The sequence below is a fragment of the Colias eurytheme genome, chromosome 20 (assembly GCF_061535395.1).
Source record: "Colias eurytheme isolate Ceu_HAF_F1 chromosome 20, ilColEury1 Martin Lab GWU primary, whole genome shotgun sequence".
NCBI lineage: Eukaryota > Metazoa > Arthropoda > Insecta > Lepidoptera > Pieridae > Colias > Colias eurytheme.
This window is the reverse complement of record NC_142999.1, coordinates 6234425-6258834: the sequence shown is the minus strand read 5'-3', so window position 1 is coordinate 6258834 and position 24410 is coordinate 6234425. Positions and strand designations below refer to the sequence as shown.

Genomic DNA, 24410 nt, shown 5'->3' with positions numbered 1-24410 from the left:
AAAAAAAGGATAAGTCATTCATGTAATCCAGCATGGATAGGTGTAAATACAAACAAATAGGTCAACACCATTCATTCACAGATCTTAACAACTTCATCACATTAATTTATACATATTAAACCTTTGAAAAGTGTAAATAAGTCTCATTTAAGCTTCTCATTTCTCGGTGAAAATCCCTCATAATTAAACGTTATGTAGAGTGGCTGGTACATTTTAAATGTGAAATTTTTGCTTCGTCGCATATAATTGTGAGCACGATTTTATGCCTGTTAACCTTCATAGATATATCATAAATTAATATAATTCATAAACAGGGTATTTCTTTCAGTGCCAAAAGACCATCATTAAGGGGGCTTAATAAATGTACAATTTTCATTTGTAATGGGACTGTGTAAACACGGTTTAAGAGCTTGTGACCTTGACAAAGTCTTCACACGACACGGCTCGTGTATGATGAGAATAAAGACTTAATGAAATGTGCCATAATCATGTTTTAACATTTTTTTTATTTGAGAGGAAATCAATGCCTTTAATAATGCATATGAAGCTTGTTGTATGAACATATAACGTATCACGAACGTTATATTGTTCAATCATCGCGCGCAGACTTGTAAAATAAGTCTCAGTCTTTCATTTATCTTCTATACGATGTTTACGTTAATGAAAAAGTTTTGAATTTGGATTTAACCTTGGAAAGATTGCTCGAAGGTGGCTCGAAGAGAAAAAGCGAAAACATGACGTTTTATGTTATTAAATTCAATAAGTTTTTCAGTGGTGGTAACAAATAAGGCAGCAATATTACAGACATATGTACACATGCAGACACTAAACTATTAATTTCACATCTATTTTATTTAAACAATAAAATATGTACCTATGTACACCACATTCTATTATACACAGGCTATTAAAGTACCAAAGTTCATGAAGTTTTAATATAACGTACCAATGGAGGTCTATCTGAAATACTTATTGAGGTAATCACTTTTCTCTTTAATTTTTCAGAATAGTAAGGGTCGGTACTTTTTATGAAAGTAAAGAATCTTGTAAATGTTGGTACAAAATCGATAACAATACAAACATATTATGTTATGAGAATAAAACACTTTATGTCGTATGGCTTCGGAAACAAGCGTTAGAATAAATTTACAACGACGCAAAACAATAGCGTAAATCGTTTACGCAATATTTCTTGCAGTGGATTTGATAATATGTCCGATCTTTTTCATTTTTATATGTATGAGTAATTACTAAAATAGTGGATGATAGTGAAGTAAATGTAACGTCATTAAATGGGTATTATTACGACCTATACACCGCATCAGATTTTTCTCAGTAAGTATGTTTATGTTAATCCTTATTAATATTATAAATGCGAAAGTAACTCTGTCTGTCTGTCTGTTACTTAATCACGCCTAAACTTCAGTAGTTTGCATGAAATTTGGTATGGAGATATTTTGATACCCGAGAAAGGACATAGGCTACCTTTTATTGCGAAATATGTACCACGGGCGAAGCCGGGGCGGACACTAGTTCAAAATATATATAATTTGAACAATATAATCATATGATTGATAAACACACTAATATATTGTTTGAAAAGTTAAAACCATAATTATATTTATTTCCTATATTTTTTCATAACCAATTAATATTTTTGCAGTATCTCTCCTTATTCCATACCCCACTAAACAACACTTTATTTGGGTAAGTTCATATTATCTATAGATATATTTTTTAAATTGATTGTGTAAGATATTTTATCATCATAATATAATGATAATTAATATCAGATTTCCGTCTGCTCTTTACTATCTCCATTATTTTTACTCTTTCCAATAAAACATATTTTTCAAAATGTTACAAATTGTAGCACATTGAAATGATGTATTTTACTCTTTCTACATATGAAAGTTTTCGTAGTAAAATTGTGAGTATAAATGTATCTGCAATATGCAAGTGCAGGTGGAAGTGAAGAGAGAAAAATTGCTTCACATTTCCATCTCTGCAAAATATCAGCAATTTTTATTTCATACTTCACTTGATAAAGTTTTATATTATTATATACATAAATTATTGAAGAACGTTGAACGAAGGCTTTATTCGATTTTCATTATGTCAAAATGCAAATCCTGTTGAATGTTCACAGTTGCAACGATTTTATAAAGTGAATTTCAAGTAAAGTGTTAACAAAATTGTGTCGCAACAAAAATAGAGTTGAAACATTTTAGTGTTTGTATTTACACATTAACACATCGCTGAAACGAGTGTTTGTTCAAATCGATCAGAACGTTTTGAAAGGATTTACTTTACACTCATTTTTAATCACAAAATACAGCTTAATGAACTGTTAATAGTAGAGGCTTAATTGAAGAAAAATCCCTTACTTTTCCGGTCAAGGTCGCGTTTCTTATCGTCTTCTTTGTTCTTATAAAATAGGTAAGTCCCGCTCTGGCTTAGCTTAGGTAAGATGTTCTCGGAAATATGCTGTAGTTTTTTAAGAAGTTATTTTGCAATATAATATTAAACTTAAAATTAGATGCTATATATTTATTTTCAAGACACCCTAATAAACATATATTTTTATTTTATTACATGTATTATTACACTTTATAATCTAAAATGTCCTTCATTATAGTACTGAGGTGAACCAAGTTATTTATCACTTATTTATGTACCTACTCGTTAATTTAATAACTCTAGGGAGTTTTATTACTCTGTGGTAATTGAAAACAGAGCTGTCATATACAGGAGCATAAAAGTTCACCCGTTTTGAAAGCCAGAATGATGCTCTATTTTCACATAATAATAAACATTAATCACTAAATAATTTAATGCGTTTCATAGCCTCTTCACTGGTGTTTACTGGCGGACATTTGCAATCACACATGGATCCCCGAATGTGGAGCTGAGGATGAAGAGCCCACCAGACGAAGGTTATTCACTGACGAGTGCGATATGTATGAGTATAACTGTGATTACGAAAGAGGTGAGCTTTATTAAATTATGTGTTCATCAGAAAAATAATAGTTAAAGGAAAAATATACTCGTTATATTGATTATTCTAATATAATTTGAATTTTTTCTTATCGTCAATAAACTAAAGTAAATTTTAAATATTCCTATTGTTGCAGATTTCGAACCCATAAACTATTCGGATTGCTTCAACATTCGGGTAACGTGTCCCATACCTGAACCTTGCCCATCGATACCACCGTGTCCCAATCATAGACTGCACAAAGTGGGCAACAAATATAAATATGTTAAAGCACCGTTCAGAAGAGCAGAGCGGCGAATTCGAACAACAAATATGCCCTTACCAAGGCACATGCTTCATGGAAAAAGACGATACACACCAACAAGACACACGCACACACCAACAAAACCAAAAGCCAAAAAGACAGTATCCAAAACCAAAGCCTCCTTCACAACAGTGATTTTGAAAAAGGAAGAGGTTATTAAAAATGGCCGACGTATGATGAAGATAGTGAAACAGGTCATAAAAAAGATGACACTTAAGAAAGTAACCAAGGAGTATACAAAGGACTCAGATTTTCTGGAGTAAAGTGATACTAAGTAATATTTGCATTTTATTGCTTAGTCTGTGGCAATATTCGGTTATACTTGCGGCGCGTGTAAAATATTTTCGATAACAGTTAACTATTTACATAATATTTTATGTGTTATGGTTTTTATTTGGTGTAAAATAAATATATTGAAATAAGTCTGCATTTATTCATGATTCCACCATGGTTCATAAATGATACCTGTTATTCAATTAAATTATGAATTCCCTGTTATTATTGGTTGAAGGTAAATAATTTATATATATTGTTTGTAGTTGATACTGAATATCAGAATAAATAAAGTTGATTGATTGATTACAGTGTGTTTTTTCTTTAGCAAACATACGAAAGAACATTACGTACCTGTAAGTTGTGTTTTGATTTTTTTTTAATACAAGCAATTATTAATCTCTATGGATTTAACAATTATTATTTCACAGCCACCAAAACCATGTGCAATGGCTCAAGTATGTAACCATACTGGAATTGCAATTTGCGGTATAGAAGCAAAACTTACAACGACGCGGAAGTTTCTAGATGAATGTGATATGTATGAATATAATTGTGACAACCATAAGCGTGAGTACTATAATAGGAAATATTGGCAGGATTATAGGAATAATTCCAACAAAAAAAAACTGAAATTATACTTAAACTTTCAGAATACTATCCAACAAATGATAAAGAATGTGCAGAAAGTGTAACTACAACGGAGTCTACTACAATATCATCGCCTTCTAGTATAACTACTTCTACAACTCAGAGTACAACAGTTACTATATCAACTGAAAGTATCACTACAAGTAGAACTGAAAGCACAACAGCTAGTACAACTGAAAGCACAACAGCTAGTACAACTGAAAGTACTAATGTAAGTACAACTGAAAGTACCACTACCAGTACAATTGAAAGTACAACAGCAAGTACAACTGAAAGTACAACAGCCAGTACAACTGAAAGTACAACAGCAAATACAACTGAGAGTACAACAGCAAGTACAACTGAAAGTACAACAGCAAGTACAACAGCCAGTACAACTGAAAGTACAACAGCAAGTACAACAGCCAGTACAACTGAAAGTACAACAGCCACTACAACTAAAAGTACCACAACTAGCACAACACCTAGCACCACTTTCCAAGTTTCTTTGAATACTACATGTTCCTTAGATGCAACAACAACGACAAGTATACCTCCAACGGTACAGAATACAGGTATTACTTGTCAAATGTATCCTGAAGATTGCGAAAGACCCGTGACATGGGAGACTACAGCAAAAGGGGAGCGTCGTGATTTTTACCAAATACTAAGAGAACGGTACGGAAATCGAGTTAAACTTTTACGGGGTACAACGCATTGGCCACTTCGTGGTATAGTCTACAGTTTTAATGAAGAAAATTTTCGTTTTGGTCGACATAATGAAAGTTAAGGTTGGGTATTGCGTAATAGGCTGTTATGCTTCTCCATAATGTAGGTTAATAGACTGAAGTGCACTACGTATGAGTACAGCCAAGTCTTCAATTGAATTTGGCTTCCAGCCAATTTTTAGTGGCACAGACTTTAGGGTTATTCAACTATGTTTGTGTACTAAGTGTTCTGACAAAAGACAAAAACGTTCTTCAGGGCTGTGACTTTTTAATCGTGTCTGGATCCAACTTTTAACATTACCACTAAAAGCAATGTTCAAATTTAAAATAACGGCACCAAGAGTTTGGTAGTTTCAATAAAGGTATTTTTCTTAACAATTTTACAAACATTCTGGTAATCTGAAGTCCCAGTATTTAGGTAATGTTTCGTAAGTATCATAATATAAGAGAAGACAATTCTGCTTTTTTTAGAAGTTGTGAATTTAACCGTGTTATTAAAATAGGGTCTTATAGCAAGTTTTGTTGTAGGTATAATGCTACACTGCTAACAGTTGAAAGAGGTTATTTAATGTTATGCATATAATTATTTAATTCAATGCAAATAACTTTTAAATAAGGTTAAATATCCATTGAAATGCGTAGATTAGTGATCCAAAGTATCACACGGCCTGGGATAAATTCCGAAAACTGCGGGTAATGTCAAGGTTTCTATTGTTGGATTGTTGGTTTATCTGACAGTTCTGAGATGGATAGACTTTTAATTACAGCACTGGGAAAATGAAAACCAGATTCGAATAAATATTACATTTGTTTAAATCTAATGATTTACTTCTATTTCATAGAGATAATAAAATATTTGTGTTCGACACAATTTCTAATATTATACGTTTTTATAGATCCAGCAGTTAATTACTTTTTGTTCATTGTAAGAGGCAGACGCGTCCAGAACTTTTTTTTTCAGAAAATTTAAATTTAATCTTTTTGGAGAACGTATCATATAATATTTATGATATAGATTCAATAACATCTTTCAATGCAAATATAAACAGTTTCACAAATCAAATATTTTATAAAATCTCGAAAGTTCTAAAGGCAGTAAGTCAATAGTCACATGTTTGTCGACCTCGTTCATGTATTGCAATGAACTTGACCATGTAATAATCTTAAGAAATCGTTAGTTACGCAGGCTTTATGTGGAGTTATTTATGTGTTTATTATGCTTTTTTCTGATTAAATATTTCTATTAAATATTGAATTATTTATAAATGTAATGAAATGTTCTTGTTGTCAGAGTTGAAGATGTTTTTAATATAATACTCATCCAATAAGTCTGTGCTATATTGAAAATTCACTTTAATTACATATTTAAATGCAATTAAAAATGGGATAATATGAATAAAATTCTTGTATAGTTTTATACAATTTATAATAACCTACTTTTAAATCAGTCAAGTAACCAAGCAATGCATGTTTTAATTATATTTTTATAGGTTCAGTAATTTGTAATCATGTTAAATATTTCCAATGAAAGGATAATTAATTGATAATTTATAAGCCCTAAAATCACGTTATTTAAGGTCTTTAATTCGCTTTCGGTATATTGCGAACTAATTATTCTCCATAAACGTTGGTTAATAATATAATTATTACGACCCAAATTTTAGATTCATATGTTTAAGTATCAAGTACATTTTAATTAATTTTATAACTTTATCGATAAGAGAGAACCTACCTTTAAATCGGTTTACCTAACCTTTTTTTTAATTTACAATATTATAAAATATAGATAATATATAAATATTATCGTATATTTTCTCCATAGATTTAGTCTGATTATTGCAGACACATCCGTCCTTGAAATTCGTTGAAGCCTTAGATTTTACGCAACTTATAATTTTCCTCGCGACCCTTACGAAAGCCATCTTGTTGCAGTCACGTTAAATATTCGTGTCGAATTCTAAAGATAAAGAAAGAGGTTGCTCAAATCTCGGACATTAGGAAACTCTTAATTGAAGGGCATTTATTCTGCAAACACATTACTTTATTAAAAAAGTAAATTGTGGTAGGAAATAAAATTATAACCCAAAATCAGATAGTAGATACGTATTCATTTTTACATCTAAAATTGTATGAACACCTTTAAAGCTGGTTGGATCTTAGATACACTACATCTACTATTAAGTATTCTGTGACTACATCTAAATAGTACATGACTCAAACTCTACAGTAGGTACACAATTACTAATAAACTATTAGGGAAATTCATGTAATTCTGAAGAAATTTTGGTACCATTTATAATCTTGAGCTAAGAGTTTCGTCACTTGACCTGCATTTCGTTGACATAACCTATTTGAATATTACGTGCTTTTCATGTTAATAAGCCGTTCTTATTGTAAGCGTTATTAGTAAGTAGGTATTAACTGGCTATATAAAAAGTTCTAGAGAAAATTGCACCACAATCGCTGGCGTTATTAGCTTTTGGCTACATTCTACAAAATAATTCAATTATGCATATCTATACTAGTATTATAAAGCTGAAGAGTTTGTTTGTTTGAACGCGCTAATCTCAGGAACTGCTTGGTTCGATTTGAAAAATTATTTCGGTGTTAGAGAGCCCATTTATCGAGGAAGGCTATATATCATCACGCTAAGACCAATAGGAGCGGAGCACTGCATGTAAAACCGCGGGGCACAGATATTGGTTTAATATTTCCCATGTATTTTTAATATGCAGTAGATGGAGCGAAAACTTTCAATGATCAAGAGACACCAATTACATAGTAATTTTAATACAATTAAATTTAATGGCATGTAGTAATAAATAGTACAGCAATTTTCTCTAAAGGGCCTTGTCATTTGAAGGGAACTGATCCAGAATAACGGCTTATTTTAAATCTCGGAACGGAACTAGGAAGCAATAGATTATATACGGAACTGCAGCAAGGCGAACGAGTGAACTTTGTGAGCATTTATCTCTTGTTAGCTATGTAATTAACTATGAATATATCGTGACGACATTGTACGGTAACGAGGCGAGTAACTGGAGCAATGGTGTTCTATAGATAATTAATTGAAATATAACTACTATTGAAGTGAAATAAGATTTTGATTAAAGTCGAGAATACTTTAGAACAAATTGGAAGCTATTGCTGTTGAATTTTGGAGGATAAGGACGCTCTGTTCGATATGCTTCTTAGTATTATTTGAAACAATGTAAGTTAATTAAACATCGCAAATATCATGAAGGTCATGTCAGTTCACTACACCATTATTTAATTTGGCATTTCCTAAAAATAAATATGAATAAAGGTGTTTTTTAAATTAGGGCTACGATGCTGGACTTGGATGAGTCATTTCAATTTTGTTATAATTACTCAGTTCTTTCTAGAAAGCCGCTTTTTGTGTCTTTTCTATTGAAACAGTTTATGTTGGTTTGTAACTACTTCAATATTATGCTTAAAGATTAAAATATGTACTCTAAATTTGCTTTAATTATACAATTCAAGTTTATACAAATAATACGATTTATTAAAAATGAAATGACTTTTTGTGAAACTTCAAAAATATTTTGCTCTATGCAACAGGGCCCAACATTTCTAAAACAAACATTGTGAAGCACGTAAAGTTTGAACATCGTCCCACCGTTCAGCATTTTGTTCGCTAAAATTTGGCATTGAAGAAGATCTGTTGCTCTCTCATTACACAAGTTAGGAAACGTGTTATTTTTATAAAATAAAAGCGTGCTATTGCTTCGTATTTCGTCATTATATATTATGGCCAAGGTTCATGCGACAGTTCGTGACAAGAGCTGGTAATTCTCAACTAAATGGTGATCATGTATGACATATTATTAATTATACTAACTAAATAGGTATGATTTTATCTTATCTTCTTACTAATATTATAAATGCAAAAAATTGTGAGAATGGATGTGTGTGTGTATGTTTGTTACTCTTTCATGCAAATACTACTGAACCGATTACAATGAAATTTAGCACATATATAGAGGTAACTTGGATTAACACATAGCATAGGATTTATCCCGGAAATTCGACGGAAACGGGAACTATGCAGGTTTTTCTTTGAAAACGCGGGTGAAGCCGTGGGCAGAAAGCTAGTTTTTTATAAATTTATGCACATAATCAATTAATATTTTGTATTAATTAACTTTGTGCAGACGAATACAAAAATGATGTATTCGAAATTCTGCATAAGACATTTCCGAATCGATCTCTTTGCATAATTTACTTAATGTTTCCACATACTTTTAGTATCATATAAAATAATCGTTTTTTAAATAGTAAGTAATATCGGAACTGCGTCCGGAAGTATTCGGAAGGTTGATGTAAAGCTGGTATATATTGTGACTGCGGCGTGCGCCCGCGCAGTGGTTCTATAGTCGTGACCGTGACTTTTGTGATTGTGATTGTGGTACTGTGATCTTGTGTTTTGATAGACTTTTATAAGGTAATCTTTGAATGGAAATATAGTGTGTTCATTCATTATAATATGTGTGTCAAATATTTCGTGATATTGTCAGGATACAGCACGGTATTTTTAGACCGCTTCTGGGAACTTATCAGATTTAATACACCAATTATCCCCTTTTCCGTTATAATGAAATCCCTATTTACTTCTTTTAAATCCCGCAATGACATATTTTAAATACGTAACTTGTGAACGTAATTTGCTTTCTTCATTCTCATTTAATTTGATCATGGTCATTAATTAATGCAGTGAGAGAAATTAGTTTCATTAAGTTGCGCTAGTGAAGAAAATAGAAATTACTACTCGTTAATGAAGTTAAAGAGACTATCTATGAAATTAAATCTAGAAATTCTTAACGTACACAAAAACATTACAAACAGCGTAGCACAATTTGCTATAACACCAATTTATATTTCAGCTCAAAATGTGGAAACTATTTGTCATCGCCACCGTGCTTGGGGTAACACAGGCTCGTCCCGGGCTATTCTTCGCTGCGCCTCTCCACGCTGGCATCGAATACGCTAACACAGCGCCTGTAAGCTCTCACCCTGCTGTCGAACTGAATGCAGCCAGCGAAGCCCAACTCCCACCAAGTCTCTTGAAGTCAAACGCCTTTTACAGCAACCCATCTATTGCCGCAGGACTCGCCAAGGAATCCTGGTTCACGAACAAGGAAATGCAAGTGGTTGAGCGCGAAGCTGAGAAGATCCCACGTCAAAGGATTTATGATATTGTTAAAAATGCTGGGTTCTTAGATCAGCATTAAATTCATATAAGCCGGAGCGAAAGGACACTAAATATAATCATGGCTTAATTTTAATGCGTACCTTATAATTTTTAATGTTAAAGATTTATGTAGTGTTAACGATATTGTTATTAATAATAGTTGTTGTATACTTCCACTGATATAGAAAATGAGATTGTAATTATATTTAAAACTTACGTTAATTTATAGTTAGGCCTTCACTGTAAATATTGTGCACATGACGTCACCTTGTTTAAGATAATTATTAAAGATATTTTTATAGATATTGTATGAATGTAAAGAATTAATGTGTGTGATTAGAGCAATATTAATCTGTGATCTCGAACAATAAGTACAGTAACGTAAGTTATTGTTTCGTATTTAAAACTGTTAATTTATTCAATAAAGTAACTGTTTTGTTGTTTTTCGTTTTCTTTCTACACTGTCATTCATTCTACAAATCCTGTATTTATAGAATTCTATGTATTATTGTATGAAATTTTCCATGTCACAGCCATCTCCGTAGGCGCGTTTTTTGAAACTTCTACCACGTTTGCAAGTCACCCAACATTCGTGTACTGGTTTTTGTACAAAATCTGTAAAGAGACGATAAATTTAATTTTAATATGAATCCCAATCTGTATTGGTGCAATAGAAAATCAATAATAGATGACCTAAATAAAGGTCCATTCACCTTTTTGCCCTACTGGGTCCACTGAAACACGGTTCTGTTTTCATATCTTATTATAGGAATTTCTTTTTAATCAGGAAGTATATAGACAATGTTTTTTGGTTATTATGAATTTTTTGATAGATGACAGAATGTTATGAGATAAAACCCTGATAAAACATAAAAACGATACTTTCAATCGTTTCTCTTCATTGATTTTATATTTTAGTTCGATGATATCATATACATATATTGCAGCATACGACATTGATACTTTTATATTATCTTGTCTTGTATCAAATTTTATAAAAACTTTATTACATATAGGTATACCTATGCAAAAGATGTATCTATTGATTTTCTCTAAATGACTTTAACCAATGAACCGTATAAAGGTCGTGTGTATCTTAGAAAGCTTTTATTTTAAAATTTGTATTACAACATTTTCTCTACAAAATGAATCGCTATTTGCTTGTGTAGGCGGATTTTATTAAAAATGTTTACAATTTACAAAGAAATGAAACGTGATTTCAGTCGGAGTTGAACGTTGAAGTCCTTATGGGATCAAGTAATATTAGATGTTATTTATAAAGTAAATAGTTCGCAGAAATAGTAAGATGATTTATTTTCTAGAGATTCACATCGTAGTAGGATGTATAGGTTATTCAACTGTTAAATAGCTGTGTTTTACCTGAAAATAAAACACATATTAAATACTTACCTATATTTGAAGCTTACTTCATTGAGAAGGCACCTAGCTTTTTCCGCCTATTTTGCCCTCTCTTTCCGTTGTATATATGCTATCTCTCTCGCACACCTCTCCACCAGGTGGCGGGGCGCACGATAATGTGCGGGCGCTGGATGTTTTTTCATTGAGTCGAAATCCACAACAGGTGGACGTTAAGTGTAAGCTTCAAATATAGGTAAGTATTTAATATGTGTTTTATTTTCAGGTAAAACACAGCTATTAAACACTTGACCGTAATTTGAAGCTTACTTCATTGAGACCTGTCTGTTACCCACCTGGTGTACAATGTGACGCCAATGTGAATTTGAATACATAAGTAATTACTTATTTCTTTATTTGAAAGAGTAAGGTGTGCAGATAGTATACCTACTAATAAATCACACAAATTTTTATATTATATAATATATTAACAATCCCAGATGAAAAGTTAATCAAATAAGAACCAAAAAGTTAATCATAATGATTAAAAGTATTAGAACTTATGAGATTGGTTCAAGCGTACCTTAGTTAACCTTTTTGGGCTTGAAAAGTTAAAGTTACTACAATTTCCACTATCTTTAGCGTAAATCTGCGAAAGCGCCAGTAACGACTTTCAATTACGCATTTAGATGTTACTTACAAAATGAAGCAACAGCTGATCCCGACGAGGCAAAAATACCTCAAACTCAAACCTTTATTTATTCAATTAGAACTCTGCAGAAGCATCATTGAATCATCTTAACATAGAATTACCAAATGTCTCAACTCACACAGTTTTAACCCAACCTGCTACAAGCGGACAAGAAGAGACCTTGGTCCTTACTTTTGGGGTCAGAAGTAAATTTAAAAGGTCACCCCTTGAATAAGGCAATAAAATAACAAAACAGGTAAATGGTTTAAATTATAATACAGATTTTTAACATCCAACTAAACCGTGCGGTATCTTTTAATGTTTAGAGCCAACGTCGCAATCATAATCTAAACATGGCTGGTACTTTCAGTACAATGCATGAATTATTTATTTAAAACTGATAGGTCATAAACTCTGTACTGGAAACAAATATACTGAACTCAAGAGACTAAAATGATAAAGAGCTTATCTGTGTCCCAAAACTGCAATTACTACAGCTAAGTACGTTACTTTTAATCAATTCAGTTTTAAGATATAATTATGATTTACATCAGAACTTATATACCGAAAGTCTCGGGACTACATAACGTGACTTATTTATAATAGTGTTTGTGCATAACACTAGGCAGTCAACAGCTATATGAACGTCAGATAGGAAAAGAGCCAAATTTATCCAGTCAGTAATAAAGGATTTTAACTATACTTATTATAATTCAACCAACTACTACTAGCTACTCCGTACGTCTTTTGGGTAGACGGAGGCAAATAGGATTTTTATTCCAACTATATCATTTGATATTTTGAAAATGTACTCCACATTTTCATACCGTCAGAGTCATTTTGCAGATTATAGCAGTGCAGCACTGAACACTGTCTATTAGGTGGCTGGTGCTGCTGACCGGGCCTTCACCCGCTTTCCAGAATACCTTCACCCTTCTAGGTGCTACTACTACTGAAATAGCGGTACTCTATCGCGTCGTTCAGGTCTCTAACTGACAGGATTTCTCATATTATCGTAACAACCTCGCTCGTTCTAATGCTGGGGCCACACTAACGGGAAATGCCATTAATTAACGCGATAATGGACGTTAACTTTAGGTGTAGCCAGTATTATTTAACAACGGCATTAACATTGCCGTTTGGCGAGGCGATAGCTTTATCGCGAGAATTAACGCAATGAAGCGGTCACATTACGTCCATCTTGCTAGAATTTTAGTAAAATTAACGCCGTTTTTATCGCCAACAATCGGCATTCTCGTTGACCGTTCAAGTGTAGCCACCCACTTAACGCCTTAAAAATTATCGGAATAATTATCGCGATAAAGGGCATTAGACGTTAGACGTTAGTGTGGCCCCAGCATTACGAGAACAAATTATCGCCAAGGAATTCTGCTGCAGGATAATGGCAAGAGAGATTATAAGCTTAACTATGCATTATTATGCTCAGGAATATGGTGGATTTTGAATACTATCGTCGTCTGAAAGTATCTCCTTTCGATTAACTTCATTAAGGATGCAGATCTGATCCCATCTTTGTTCCGTAGGAATGCTACGACAGTCTAAACGTTACACTGGACAAAGAAAATTGCCCTAAATATAGTCGGTTGTTCCAACATCCGTAATATGGCTAGCCTACCTTACTAGCCCTTGATTGTAACTGCTACCAATGCAGGCATTGCTCTCGTGTTGTCCACAGTTGTGCGAGTGCAAAAATGAAGAACAGAGCTCGTGGGGAGCTATGTCCAATGAATCTGTGTTAAGATTATGACAGTATAGGACAGTTAGCTGTGGATGCGAAGACAGGACATTACTTTATTCATCCGTAAACACGCGAGGCAGCCACGGACAGCGATATAGCAAGAACTAAACTAGCAAAGTTTAGTTCGCTTACCAGACTTATATTTTAAAAGCCGTATAGTCTGTACCTACTGCATTTCATTTATTGCCCCCCCCCCCCCCTCAAAGCAAAGAAATGAACAGTCATTTGGTTTCTCGTTAGGGTAGGGGTTCCAAGTAATATCTAATAATAAGAGTCTTTTGTTTGGATAGATTGACTTTCCGTTATTTATCCTCTATCCTATGTAACTCAACAGTCAGTATTCTCAGTATTCGTTGAGTACTTAAACGTTTTACGTAAATAGTTGTATATAACTTTATTATACAATATAATAATCCTGGTAGGATGACAAGAAACTTGTCTAACAAACGATTATCCTAATCCCTCAGCGATTTATTGTTTGAGCCCTGAAGAAAAAACCTCATGGGTGCAATAATGAGGTCAAATGGGTTGAAAAACGAGTCAAATAAATTGCCTACAAGACCGGGCAACTAAAATAGGCCTATGAGAGGTCAAATATACGTAATCAATCGTTTGAAATTTGAAATTTGAAATTTGATTTTGAATCAATCGTCATTTGTTACATTCAATCGCTTTGCGATTAAAAAATCTCTTCCGATGTTTTTATATGAAAATTGGTCGGCTAGTGCCATTGAATGACGATACCAAACATACCGTTGACGCAAGGCTTGGTGACAATCCTCGAAACCACCGCCACTAATCATCTGCGAGATGATATTTGATCCGACTCGCCTTCCTTTGTTGTGAATAGGCTTTACATTGGTAAATACGATTTGTTCAATTCCAATTTCCATAATTGGTAAACCAATGGTGGTTTCCTGATTCCTGAAGCGTAAACTTTTAGGATACGAAGTATCAATTTCATGCGCCCATTATTTGACGTCTCTAACCTTTATTGTATTTATTAGGTCATATTACTATACTGCCCACTGTGAAGAAGATTTCAAAACCTTTTTCAACCTACCTTAGAAGAGTGAAGATCCGATGCGGTCATATCCAAAACTTCTTTCGTGGGTCCTCGTTGACGAAAGCAAATATGTATGATCATTTTAATGATCAATCCTTTGTATATTTGCACCAATCGCCATCAAAGCCCCGCGAGGGCTGATATATATTTGCACCATGTCTCCGTGAGGTACTGTTGTAGTCAAAGCCCCGCGAGGGCTGATATATATTTGCACCATTTCTCCGTGAGGGACGGTTGTAATCAAAGCCCCGCGAGGGCTGATATATATTTGCACCATCTTTTCCGTGAGGGACGGTTGTAATCAAAGCCCCGCGAGGGCCGATATATATTTGCACCATTTCCCTGCGAGCGACAGCTGCGCGAGGGATGTTTGTAACTAGAAATAAGTAGGGCCTGCCAAAAAATGCTTAAGAGACACCCTGCGAGGGTGGATTTGACCTGGCTAACCCCTGCGAGGAGTAGTGGCCACATTTATGTATTCTGCTTCGAGCAAGAATACACCTTAGTGCTAATATAAAATTAGCAGTAAATAATCATTTAAATAATATAGCAATTAACAAGGTCCTTTAACTTATTTTCCAATGTTAGCGACAACTGTCCAGGATGAATTAATAAGAATTGATTTGACAATGGTAATTAATTATTATGTTTATATAAAAAAGAACTAACTATTTAATAAATTCATAATTCAAATCAATTCACTAAATTTTAAAATGAACTTCGATTCATATTTATTTTTGTTCATGCAATCGATGTAACATTTAGTTGCTTTATATCCGTTTTAACATTCCTTACGAACGCAACCATACCGTCGTAGGACGTTATATTTAATTGCACAAAATAATCTCCACTCACCCGCAATTTTTTACTTTTTGTCAAGGTGTACAAGTTTATAATATTATTCTAAAACGTTAGAAGTGAATTGTAAATCCTTTGAAATAAATGTATCTAAATCTAATTTATATTAAGGTATCTCGATAATTATTATACGATAACCCTTTCAGCACAAGTTCAGTAAACCAAAGAATTTAATTGTAAAATTTTGGTACTTACTCGTTTAAACAAAAAAGTTGCATCATTTGAAACATAGGAAACGTAATTTTCAATCAAATTAGCCGTGTGTAATATGTCTATTTTCACATAAAAACGGATCAGAATAATACTCATAAAAGGACACGTATAGACTACGGATAGTTTTGAATGTGTGGTACATTCATGGTACGTATCTACTATACATGAGCGAATTCCATCATTATTCAGTTGAGCGGTAACTCCCGTACGATTTATAAAATAATATCACAACATGTTCTGACATGTCGTGACTTCTTGGAGCTGACTCATCTCGTTCGATAATTTTTAGTAATAAACTATTATAGGAATTCCGAACCGTTCCTAGCGATAACGACAATGTAATAAAGTCGTAGCAATGGATTGTATGCCTGTAAAGCTTTGAGTTGGCTCATATCCATACTAAGTAGGTATTAATTGTAATTTTTCCAAGAAAAATTCACTTGTAACCTTGTAATAAAAACACATTATTAAAAATGAAATAAATAATTAAAAATATCTATATAGAAGAGAGGGTATTTGATATATCTAGTAATATCAAATAATCACAAAAGTAATATTAACGATTCGAGTAAAGCCGAACGGTAACACCGTTAAAATAGCTTTACTCACAGTATTAAAAATTCAAATATTAATTAGTACATATTGCATAATGAAATATTTCAAAAGAAAAGTTACTATTTCAAGTAAAATGTAACGGTTGTATCGTTAATTTTAAATATCTTTATTCATGCTATTAAGTATTTAAGCATATTGAAAAATAAACTATTGCTGAAGGATTCATTAAAAACCTCAGCATTTTAAATAAAGTCCAACGATTATACCGTTGACTTTAAATTAGAATAGATGTAAAAATAACTCACTGTACCGATCCGACGGGATACACTTTTTAACACTTTTAGCACTTGCTTTAAGCAATACTTAATACTTAATAGCACCAAGGTTGTAGTCTTGTAGACAACCTTCTCGCGGCGGAAGCTAGACGCCAATGAAAAAACATCCAGCGCCCGCACATTATCGTGCGCCCCGCCACCTGGTGGAGAGGTGTGCGAGAGAGATAGCATATATACAACGGAAAGAGAGGGCAAAATAGGCGGAAAAAGCTAGGTGCCTTCTCAATGAAGTAAGCTTCAAATTACGGTCAAGTGTTTAATAGAAATTGAAAATACGATGTTGAATTTTAGTATTCTATAGAGAGATTGATAATATTTTTTTTCTATTTTTTTAAGTAGTTGGTCGTACCAAAATGTTCATATTTTAATGTCTATCTGTGTGACTATTCACCTCAATTCACCCAGACAAAGCCATTTACGTAATTGTCTGCTTTTGATGATATGACATGGCCGTCGCCAGTATAAATTGAAGTTCAATACACCTACGTATTAATTTTCCTTCCAAATGATACTATAGCATATTGGCAAAGGTTACGGGTCGTTAGCTATCGTGAATGTCAAAGGGTTGATCTATTTAATGAGATATGGAAATTAGCATTGAATATTGGTATGACGAACTTAGTTTACAGGCTCTATTGTTTATAATAGCATTGATTGAACAAGTTATGACTAATTAATTGATTTACGTTGATTTAAGACCACTTATGGATTATATTATTCTAGTTAGGTAGCTTCTGCTTTTGCCTATAAATAAATGCGAGTTGATAAATTGACTTCAATATCTTCTATGTATTATCTTCTTATATATAAAAATGAATCGCAAAATGTGTTGGTAAGCACATAACTCGAGAACGGCTGAACCGATTTCGATAATTCTTTTTTTATTATATTCCTTGAAGTACGAGGATGGTTCTTATGTAGAGAAAACGTAAACATGTACCACGGGCGAAGCCGGGGCGGACCGCTAGTAATTATATATTTTCAACGTTAAATCATTTCAACGTAGTTTAAAATTGTTTTTCCAAATTTCTTTTAAATTAAAGAAAAACGATGTCAAACTTTAAAAAAGAAAAGACAGAACTCCTCCATCATTAGTAGTTATGTATTCAACAAGTAATTTGCTAATCTAGCTTTACTGAACTTTACGAATTTCTGGAATAGGGCCAAGTGTAATAAACATTTAAGCAGCAATTGACAAAGAAAGTATTTTGCAACAGGTGTGTTTTGGCTCGTAATACAAATTACAACACAAACCAAAGAAAAACATTAGATACAGTTATTGGTAGATTTTGTATAAGTACTCGTAAATTTTCAGGTTTTGTAGAGATTATATTAAAATTAATTTCAATTATGCTATAAGTATAATTTACACATATTTGCACGTGGAAAATCAAGTTAGTTACATTTTCTGAAGCTGACGGTTAATTATATGTCTGAAATAAATGTTTTGCCCTAATTTATTATTAACCATGTATTCAGACTTAGTTTCATAGTACAAGTTTCGAGTGCAATCACTTGAATTGTAGTGGTTAGATCCCATATTGGGTGGGCTGCGGTTGTTCATTGTTCCTGTACTAGAAAGCCTTGTTAATATTCAATAGAATTGCATATTACTCGATATAGTGTACACGCATGAAATTGTTTTAAATAATTCTTTATCGACATAAGATGTGTCGGTTTCACCACTCTCTTATAAATCTCTGATAGTTAATTCAATACTTTTTGTAGTATTTTTGCAAATATTGTTAGTAATTTTAACTGACAGATTTTTTTTTTTTTTTTTTTTTTTTTTATGTTATGGGGAGGCAAACGAGCGGACGCACTGCCTGGTGGTAAGCAGGTTGCGTCGCCCATAAACCATAACAGGGGTTATGGTTGTTGCCTACCAGGATTAAGGGATTTGGAAGAACTAAAGAACATATCTAGAAGTTCTGAATTGGCAATAAATGTTAAAGAGATGTTGAAACCAAATTAAATTAAATAAGTAGTTAGTTGCAAAGAGTTGTCTTGCAGGAAACTGTATTCAATTGACAAGACAACATTTTTTATTGTTACATGTCCTTATCCATACCACAGACTAATAATAATATACTACGTATACAATCCATACTAATATTATAAATGCGAAAGTAACTCTGTCTGTCTGTCTGTTACTCAATCACGCCTGAACTTCTGAACCAATTTGCATGAAATTTGGTATAGATATATTTTGATACCCGAGAAAGGACATAGGATAGGTTTTGTCCCGGAAATCCTACGGGAACGGGTTTTTCTCTGAAAACGCGGGCGAAGCCGCGGGCGGAAAGCTAGTTGTAATATAAACCATTAATAAATTTATTCGAGCTTTTAATGAGCTCTCTATTATATCAAACAGTACAAACCCTTTCTGCTATCACAGTTATATTCATGCATATCACACGTATCTATGAAGGTGCGCATTTCCCCGCACGAGTCGATGCCGCACATTGGCACTTGGTCGTGTCGGCATATGTCTGCTATGTTACACTCTTCTTCGAGCTGAAATTGTAGAACGAACGAACGAAAGAGTATTCTTATACTCTTGAATGTGTTTTTTCTTAAAAACATCTAAGCGTAGGTAGGGTGTCACAGGAAAAACTGTCAAGCGGTGATCCAGAGGTAGAGCACCGCGTGGGCTACTCGAATCACCCCCATATTAATATGCCATGTGATTTTTCGAAGTATAGAAGTTATAATAGATAGTTAAGAATAAAATGATTATAAAAACTAATAAATTATCTGATAATTCTCACATATTTTAACTTTCAATCTTACCTTAGCTCCATCAACATGTGCCACGCAAATTTGCACCTTCATAATTAGTAGAACTATACTAAGTACATATAACATAGTTTCAGTATCAACATGGTTCTATACAAAGCTAAATATTTCTCCATTACACATTCAATAAGTGTGATCGTAAAATTTTATATGAATGCTGTTTTATTGGCTCACTTGCTGTACTCTAATGCAATCCTGCGTTAAACCAACGACCAAGTATTGAACAGGGTACTTTAAATATAAGACATAATATTTAATTTTCTTATGTTTTGAAGTGAACTTCTTTAGGCACGTTGAGAGTAAAATTTCAAGGTCACGTCATGGTAATACCGTCACTTATAGCGACTCGTAAAGCGACGATTTTGGTATCTTTGAATCTTGTCAAAGAAGTTTCACTTTTGTCTCGTGTGCTCGGGACACGCTCTTTTTTTATTTTCTTAAGTTTTTAAATATAAATGTACAAACATATATTGCCTGGTAAAGAAAATAAAATAACACGGCTATTCTGGTATTATTAAGATAAGGATAACAACGTATTAACGTGTAATCGAATATTGAAAATCAATACTCTTTGTGGATTCTACTTATTCTAGCCATTTTAGTCGTAAAATTATAAAAAATCGTGATTTTTTATATATAGAGATAATTCGTTTCACCTACATAAAACCTATAAATAGATATTAAAATTTGCTTAATATAACTGTAAAATAATAAGGAATAAGGAACTTAAATAAAAGACTCAAATTAATGCTCTATTTATATTTAGATTTCATATTTAAATTGCAGTCGGTTCTGAATTCAGGTTTCTTGAAAGATCTTCCGCGTTTGCATGTCACCCAACATTCATGGATCGGTCTTTGTTTGAAATCTAGAATTACAATATTGTATTACGTTAATTCATTTTTAAGTAATTTAATAAAAAGACTCTAAACTATACTTTTCTGTATAATAATTACTAGCTTACCGCTCGCGGCTTCGCCCGCTTTGTCTAAAACCTAATAAATTATATCTATACTAAAACCTTCCTCTTGAATCACTCTATCTATTAAAAAAACCCGCATCAAAATCCGTTGCGTAGTTTTAAAGATTTAAGCATACAAAGGGACATAGGGACAGAAAAAGCGACTTTGTTTTTTTCTATGTAGTGATACTGATAAACGAAGTGTTAAAAGATATGATACTTCAGTAAAATCTCTTGGCAAGATTATTATCAGACATTAAAACTTCTATCGTATCAGAACCTTCAAATATGACAAAATTAATATTGAGGAAATAACGGCGCAGATTCTTTTCAAATTGTAGGTTTTGTTTGATGTTGGATTGAATAGACTCATTGTTCTAGCTGAGGATCGTATTACATAAATGTTGTCGTACTCCTCGGTTTCACCTTCCAAAAAAAGAAAATATAATTTGTGAAATTTTAACGCATTTAATTCTATTCAGCTTTAGTCTATTAGTTTAATAGGAAGAAATAAAAACTGCTGGTAAGCCTTTAAAAACTTCCAATATTTTTTTTACAAAACTTTTGTGAATAAGAGTATTTCTTTTCCAGAGTTATGGTGTCTTCAGTAGTAGTATACACGTAGGTACTTGTAAGAGCGAATAATTGTCCTTATCATATGAAGCGTCTGTGATACACAAAGATAGGAAAAATATATAAATAAATACCCTTCTTGCTATCACAATTGAATTCATGCATGTCACAGGTATCGATGAAGGTGCGCATTTCCCCACAGGAGTCAATCCCGCACATCGGCACTTTGTCGTGCACACAGAGATCTGCTATCTTACATTCTTCTTCATTCTAGAGTTGAATTATATTATAAATAATCTTTATATATAAAAGAAAGTCGTGTTAGTTACTCCACTTATAACTCAAGAACGGCTGAACCGATTTAGCTGAAAATTGGCAGGGAGGTAGTTTAGAGCCAGGAGAAGGACATAGGATACTAAATATGTACTACGGGCGAAGCCGGGGCGGACCACCAGTTATAAATAATTATTAAATACAATCAATAAATAGTTATGATGATTATAGAGTATTGATAAAAATGAAATTAGTGACAAGTAAAAATCAATCTTAATAAATTATTATTAAGATGCATTTAGTTTACATTGAAATGAAATGAAAATGAAAAAATATTTATTTGGACCCACATTATAAAAAGTTTACATACATGAGACACGACGATCGCCTAAACTAGGTACTAGACCTGTGCTATAGGCGATCGACGCTTTCCACTCCTATGACACAGTGCCATTATAACGTGAGTAAAAACGTAGGTAAAGATAGTAACGTGAGTATGTGTGTGTGTGTGTGTGTGTGTGTGTGTGAGTGTGTATTTTAGTGTGAGTGTGTTTGTGTGTGTGTGTAGGTGTGAGTGAGTACGAGGATGCGTGCATAAGAAAGTAATAGATAAGGGTTACATACCTAATACATTAACTAATTACAATGTTATATATTACTTAAAATGCCTGATTTTTCAACCACTGTAGTATAATGAATACATACCAACGATGTATTTTTAACATTCTTTGTTATTCTCTACCCGTTTTAAGTTTATTGTTTGAAAACGAGATCAAGGCTTTTCTCGGAATTAAAAACACTTTCATGTGTATCTTATGTCATATTTGTAAATTGATAATAAATAAAAATACAAACATATTCAGAGATATTTAATAGTTTGGTAAAAAGTTATCTATGAATTTAAATAATGAAAGAAGAGTTATGTATAATAACCCAAGTTATTACTAAAACAAAAGTAGGTACCACAGAGTATAGACAGACGGGTTCGATTATAAATATTTTTCAATATACATGGCGCCCATTTTAGAGACCGTTTATAACAATTAGGCTCAGTATAATATTAATGGAAGCAATCAGTACTTTTGGAAGACCTTAAACTAGACTAAATAACATTTTTTCTTACTTACTTTAATTGATTCACTGTGTGACGAAGCTAAAGTAATATACGCTAATAAATGTGTGGCTGCAATAAAAAATATTTATTTAGTACTACGGCTTATAATAACGTGATAGTGATTTTTTTTGTTCCAAATTGATGAAAACAAAATACAATAAAATCTCTTTATATAAAGAAACATAACCGTTTCTAATAGTATGCAATTGTATGCAGGGGACTAATTTTCAGAAGTACCTACTGCTCTGATCCTGAAAATTGTTTCACTGTGAGAAACCTACGCTATTTGTGTGACAGAGTATTATGAATAAGAAAGCGACTACTTTTAATATATTCAACCCATAGAGATCTAGAGAGATGCCAATCGCTTGCGCTGAGTACGAAACCGTGTCTCATAAAAAATTTACGCACACAACTGCAGTAAACAAAATCAAAACAATACTTCGCGTTGTGTGCGTGTCATCACACAAAAATATGAGAGCGACTATTCGTTCGCACACTAGATTGTAAGTGACGTACGTATACAGCACCGCTACAGTTTGTTCTCTTTTTGTACATATTGCTGCGACACCGGCCCCGCCCCCTAACCATATCTCCCTTTAGTTTCTGTGATCTGTGATTCAACCGCATTGTTTGATAAATAATATATTTATTTTATTACATCAACAAGAGATTAAACGCAGGATCTCTGGATGACTGAATACTAAGGTGGCGATTATGTAGAAATTAATAACTCACCTATTATAATATAATCAAAATTTAGCATAATTATTGCATGGAAATAACTCTATGAAAAACCTGTCAATCCATTATAAAAGTTTTTACTTCAACTATATGATGGAATAAAGTTATTGAATGTGGGTATATTATTACTTTCGTATATAGCAATCTTGTAATTCACTCAGAATGTAATAAAAATGTTTTATGTTTCTATTTGTGTTCTTAGAATTGAGTTTGTGATCTCACCTATTTGTATAATAATTATTTGCACCGTAAAATTATGTGTTCGTAGTTAAATGAAATATTTTTTTATGAATTCAGTTAAAGCAGTTTCATTTTATCCTAAATCAACAATTAAGTAAAAAAGGGGAAGCCCCGTGTAAGGGGCAGATGCATTATGCATACATCTCACTGATCGATTTTTCTTTAGGGACAAGTAGGTGATCAGCCTTCTAGCCTTCTAGGTCCTGCCAGTTCGAGACCGTTTTTTTCATCGGGAATCGAACCCAGAACCTCGGTTCTACGCTCACGCGTCAACCACACTATCAAGGAGGCGGTACAGTAAATCATCGGTATATCATCAAACTGTACTAATTACAAGTTTATTCTTAGTTCATAATGACGTAAAGTTAATACCATTGTTTGTTGCAGCTTTGTTAGTTTAAAATTGAAATGGAGTAGCATGTGACAGCACAATTAGCTGCGAGAGAACCGCATCAACGCAGTAATTTAATCACGATCCGGTTAATACCTATAAATCACATTGAAGAAACGATTTGGATTGAAAAGATTTGATACTTTTAGGTTATTTTTTTAAATAAGTTTTTTATAATAAAATACGTATTGATTGCACGAAAATAAGAAATGGAAAAATGTAAACCAATTGGCATTAAGCTTAAATTCATAAAGGCATACTACAGTTTAATATGTATAACCCATCATTTTTAATTTTTATTTTATACTTAAGAAGATAGATAGAGCTGCGTATT

General features: G+C 32.9%; 5 protein-coding genes across 5 annotated transcripts; 3 read left to right on the top strand and 2 right to left on the bottom strand.

Annotated features, from left to right (window-relative positions):
• Nucleotides 1-1292: 1292 nt before the first annotated feature.
• LOC149899727 (uncharacterized) lies at nucleotides 1293-3626 on the top strand. The gene is made up of 4 exons (XM_090113647.1): nucleotides 1293-1335; nucleotides 1664-1707; nucleotides 2848-2989; nucleotides 3135-3626. The coding sequence occupies exons 1-4, from the start codon at nucleotides 1293-1295 to the stop codon at nucleotides 3563-3565; spliced, it is 660 nt and encodes a 219-aa protein (XP_089969773.1). The 3' UTR covers nucleotides 3566-3626.
• A 398-nt stretch (nucleotides 3627-4024) lies between these two features.
• LOC149899726 (uncharacterized) lies at nucleotides 4025-4995 on the top strand. The gene is made up of 2 exons (XM_090114042.1): nucleotides 4025-4145; nucleotides 4229-4995. The coding sequence occupies exons 1-2, from the start codon at nucleotides 4025-4027 to the stop codon at nucleotides 4993-4995; spliced, it is 888 nt and encodes a 295-aa protein (XP_089970168.1).
• A 4320-nt stretch (nucleotides 4996-9315) lies between these two features.
• Nucleotides 9316-10588, top strand: LOC149899725 (uncharacterized). Its single transcript, XM_090113720.1, has 2 exons — nucleotides 9316-9401; nucleotides 9841-10588. Exon 2 carries the CDS (start codon nucleotides 9847-9849, stop codon nucleotides 10186-10188), a length of 342 nt encoding a protein of 113 aa, XP_089969846.1. The 5' UTR covers nucleotides 9316-9401; nucleotides 9841-9846; the 3' UTR covers nucleotides 10189-10588.
• Nucleotides 10589-10653: 65 nt separating this feature from the next.
• LOC149899724 (uncharacterized) lies at nucleotides 10654-19849 on the bottom strand. The gene is made up of 3 exons (XM_090113721.1): nucleotides 19775-19849; nucleotides 19363-19498; nucleotides 10654-10763 (listed from the first exon to the last, which is right to left on the bottom strand). The coding sequence occupies exons 1-3, from the start codon at nucleotides 19847-19849 to the stop codon at nucleotides 10654-10656; spliced, it is 321 nt and encodes a 106-aa protein (XP_089969847.1).
• Nucleotides 19850-20532: 683 nt separating this feature from the next.
• Nucleotides 20533-23467, bottom strand: LOC149899723 (uncharacterized). The gene is made up of 4 exons (XM_090113639.1): nucleotides 23440-23467; nucleotides 22715-22770; nucleotides 21449-21584; nucleotides 20533-20648 (listed from the first exon to the last, which is right to left on the bottom strand). The coding sequence occupies exons 1-4, from the start codon at nucleotides 23465-23467 to the stop codon at nucleotides 20533-20535; spliced, it is 336 nt and encodes a 111-aa protein (XP_089969765.1).
• Between the last annotated feature and the right edge of the window lie 943 nt (nucleotides 23468-24410).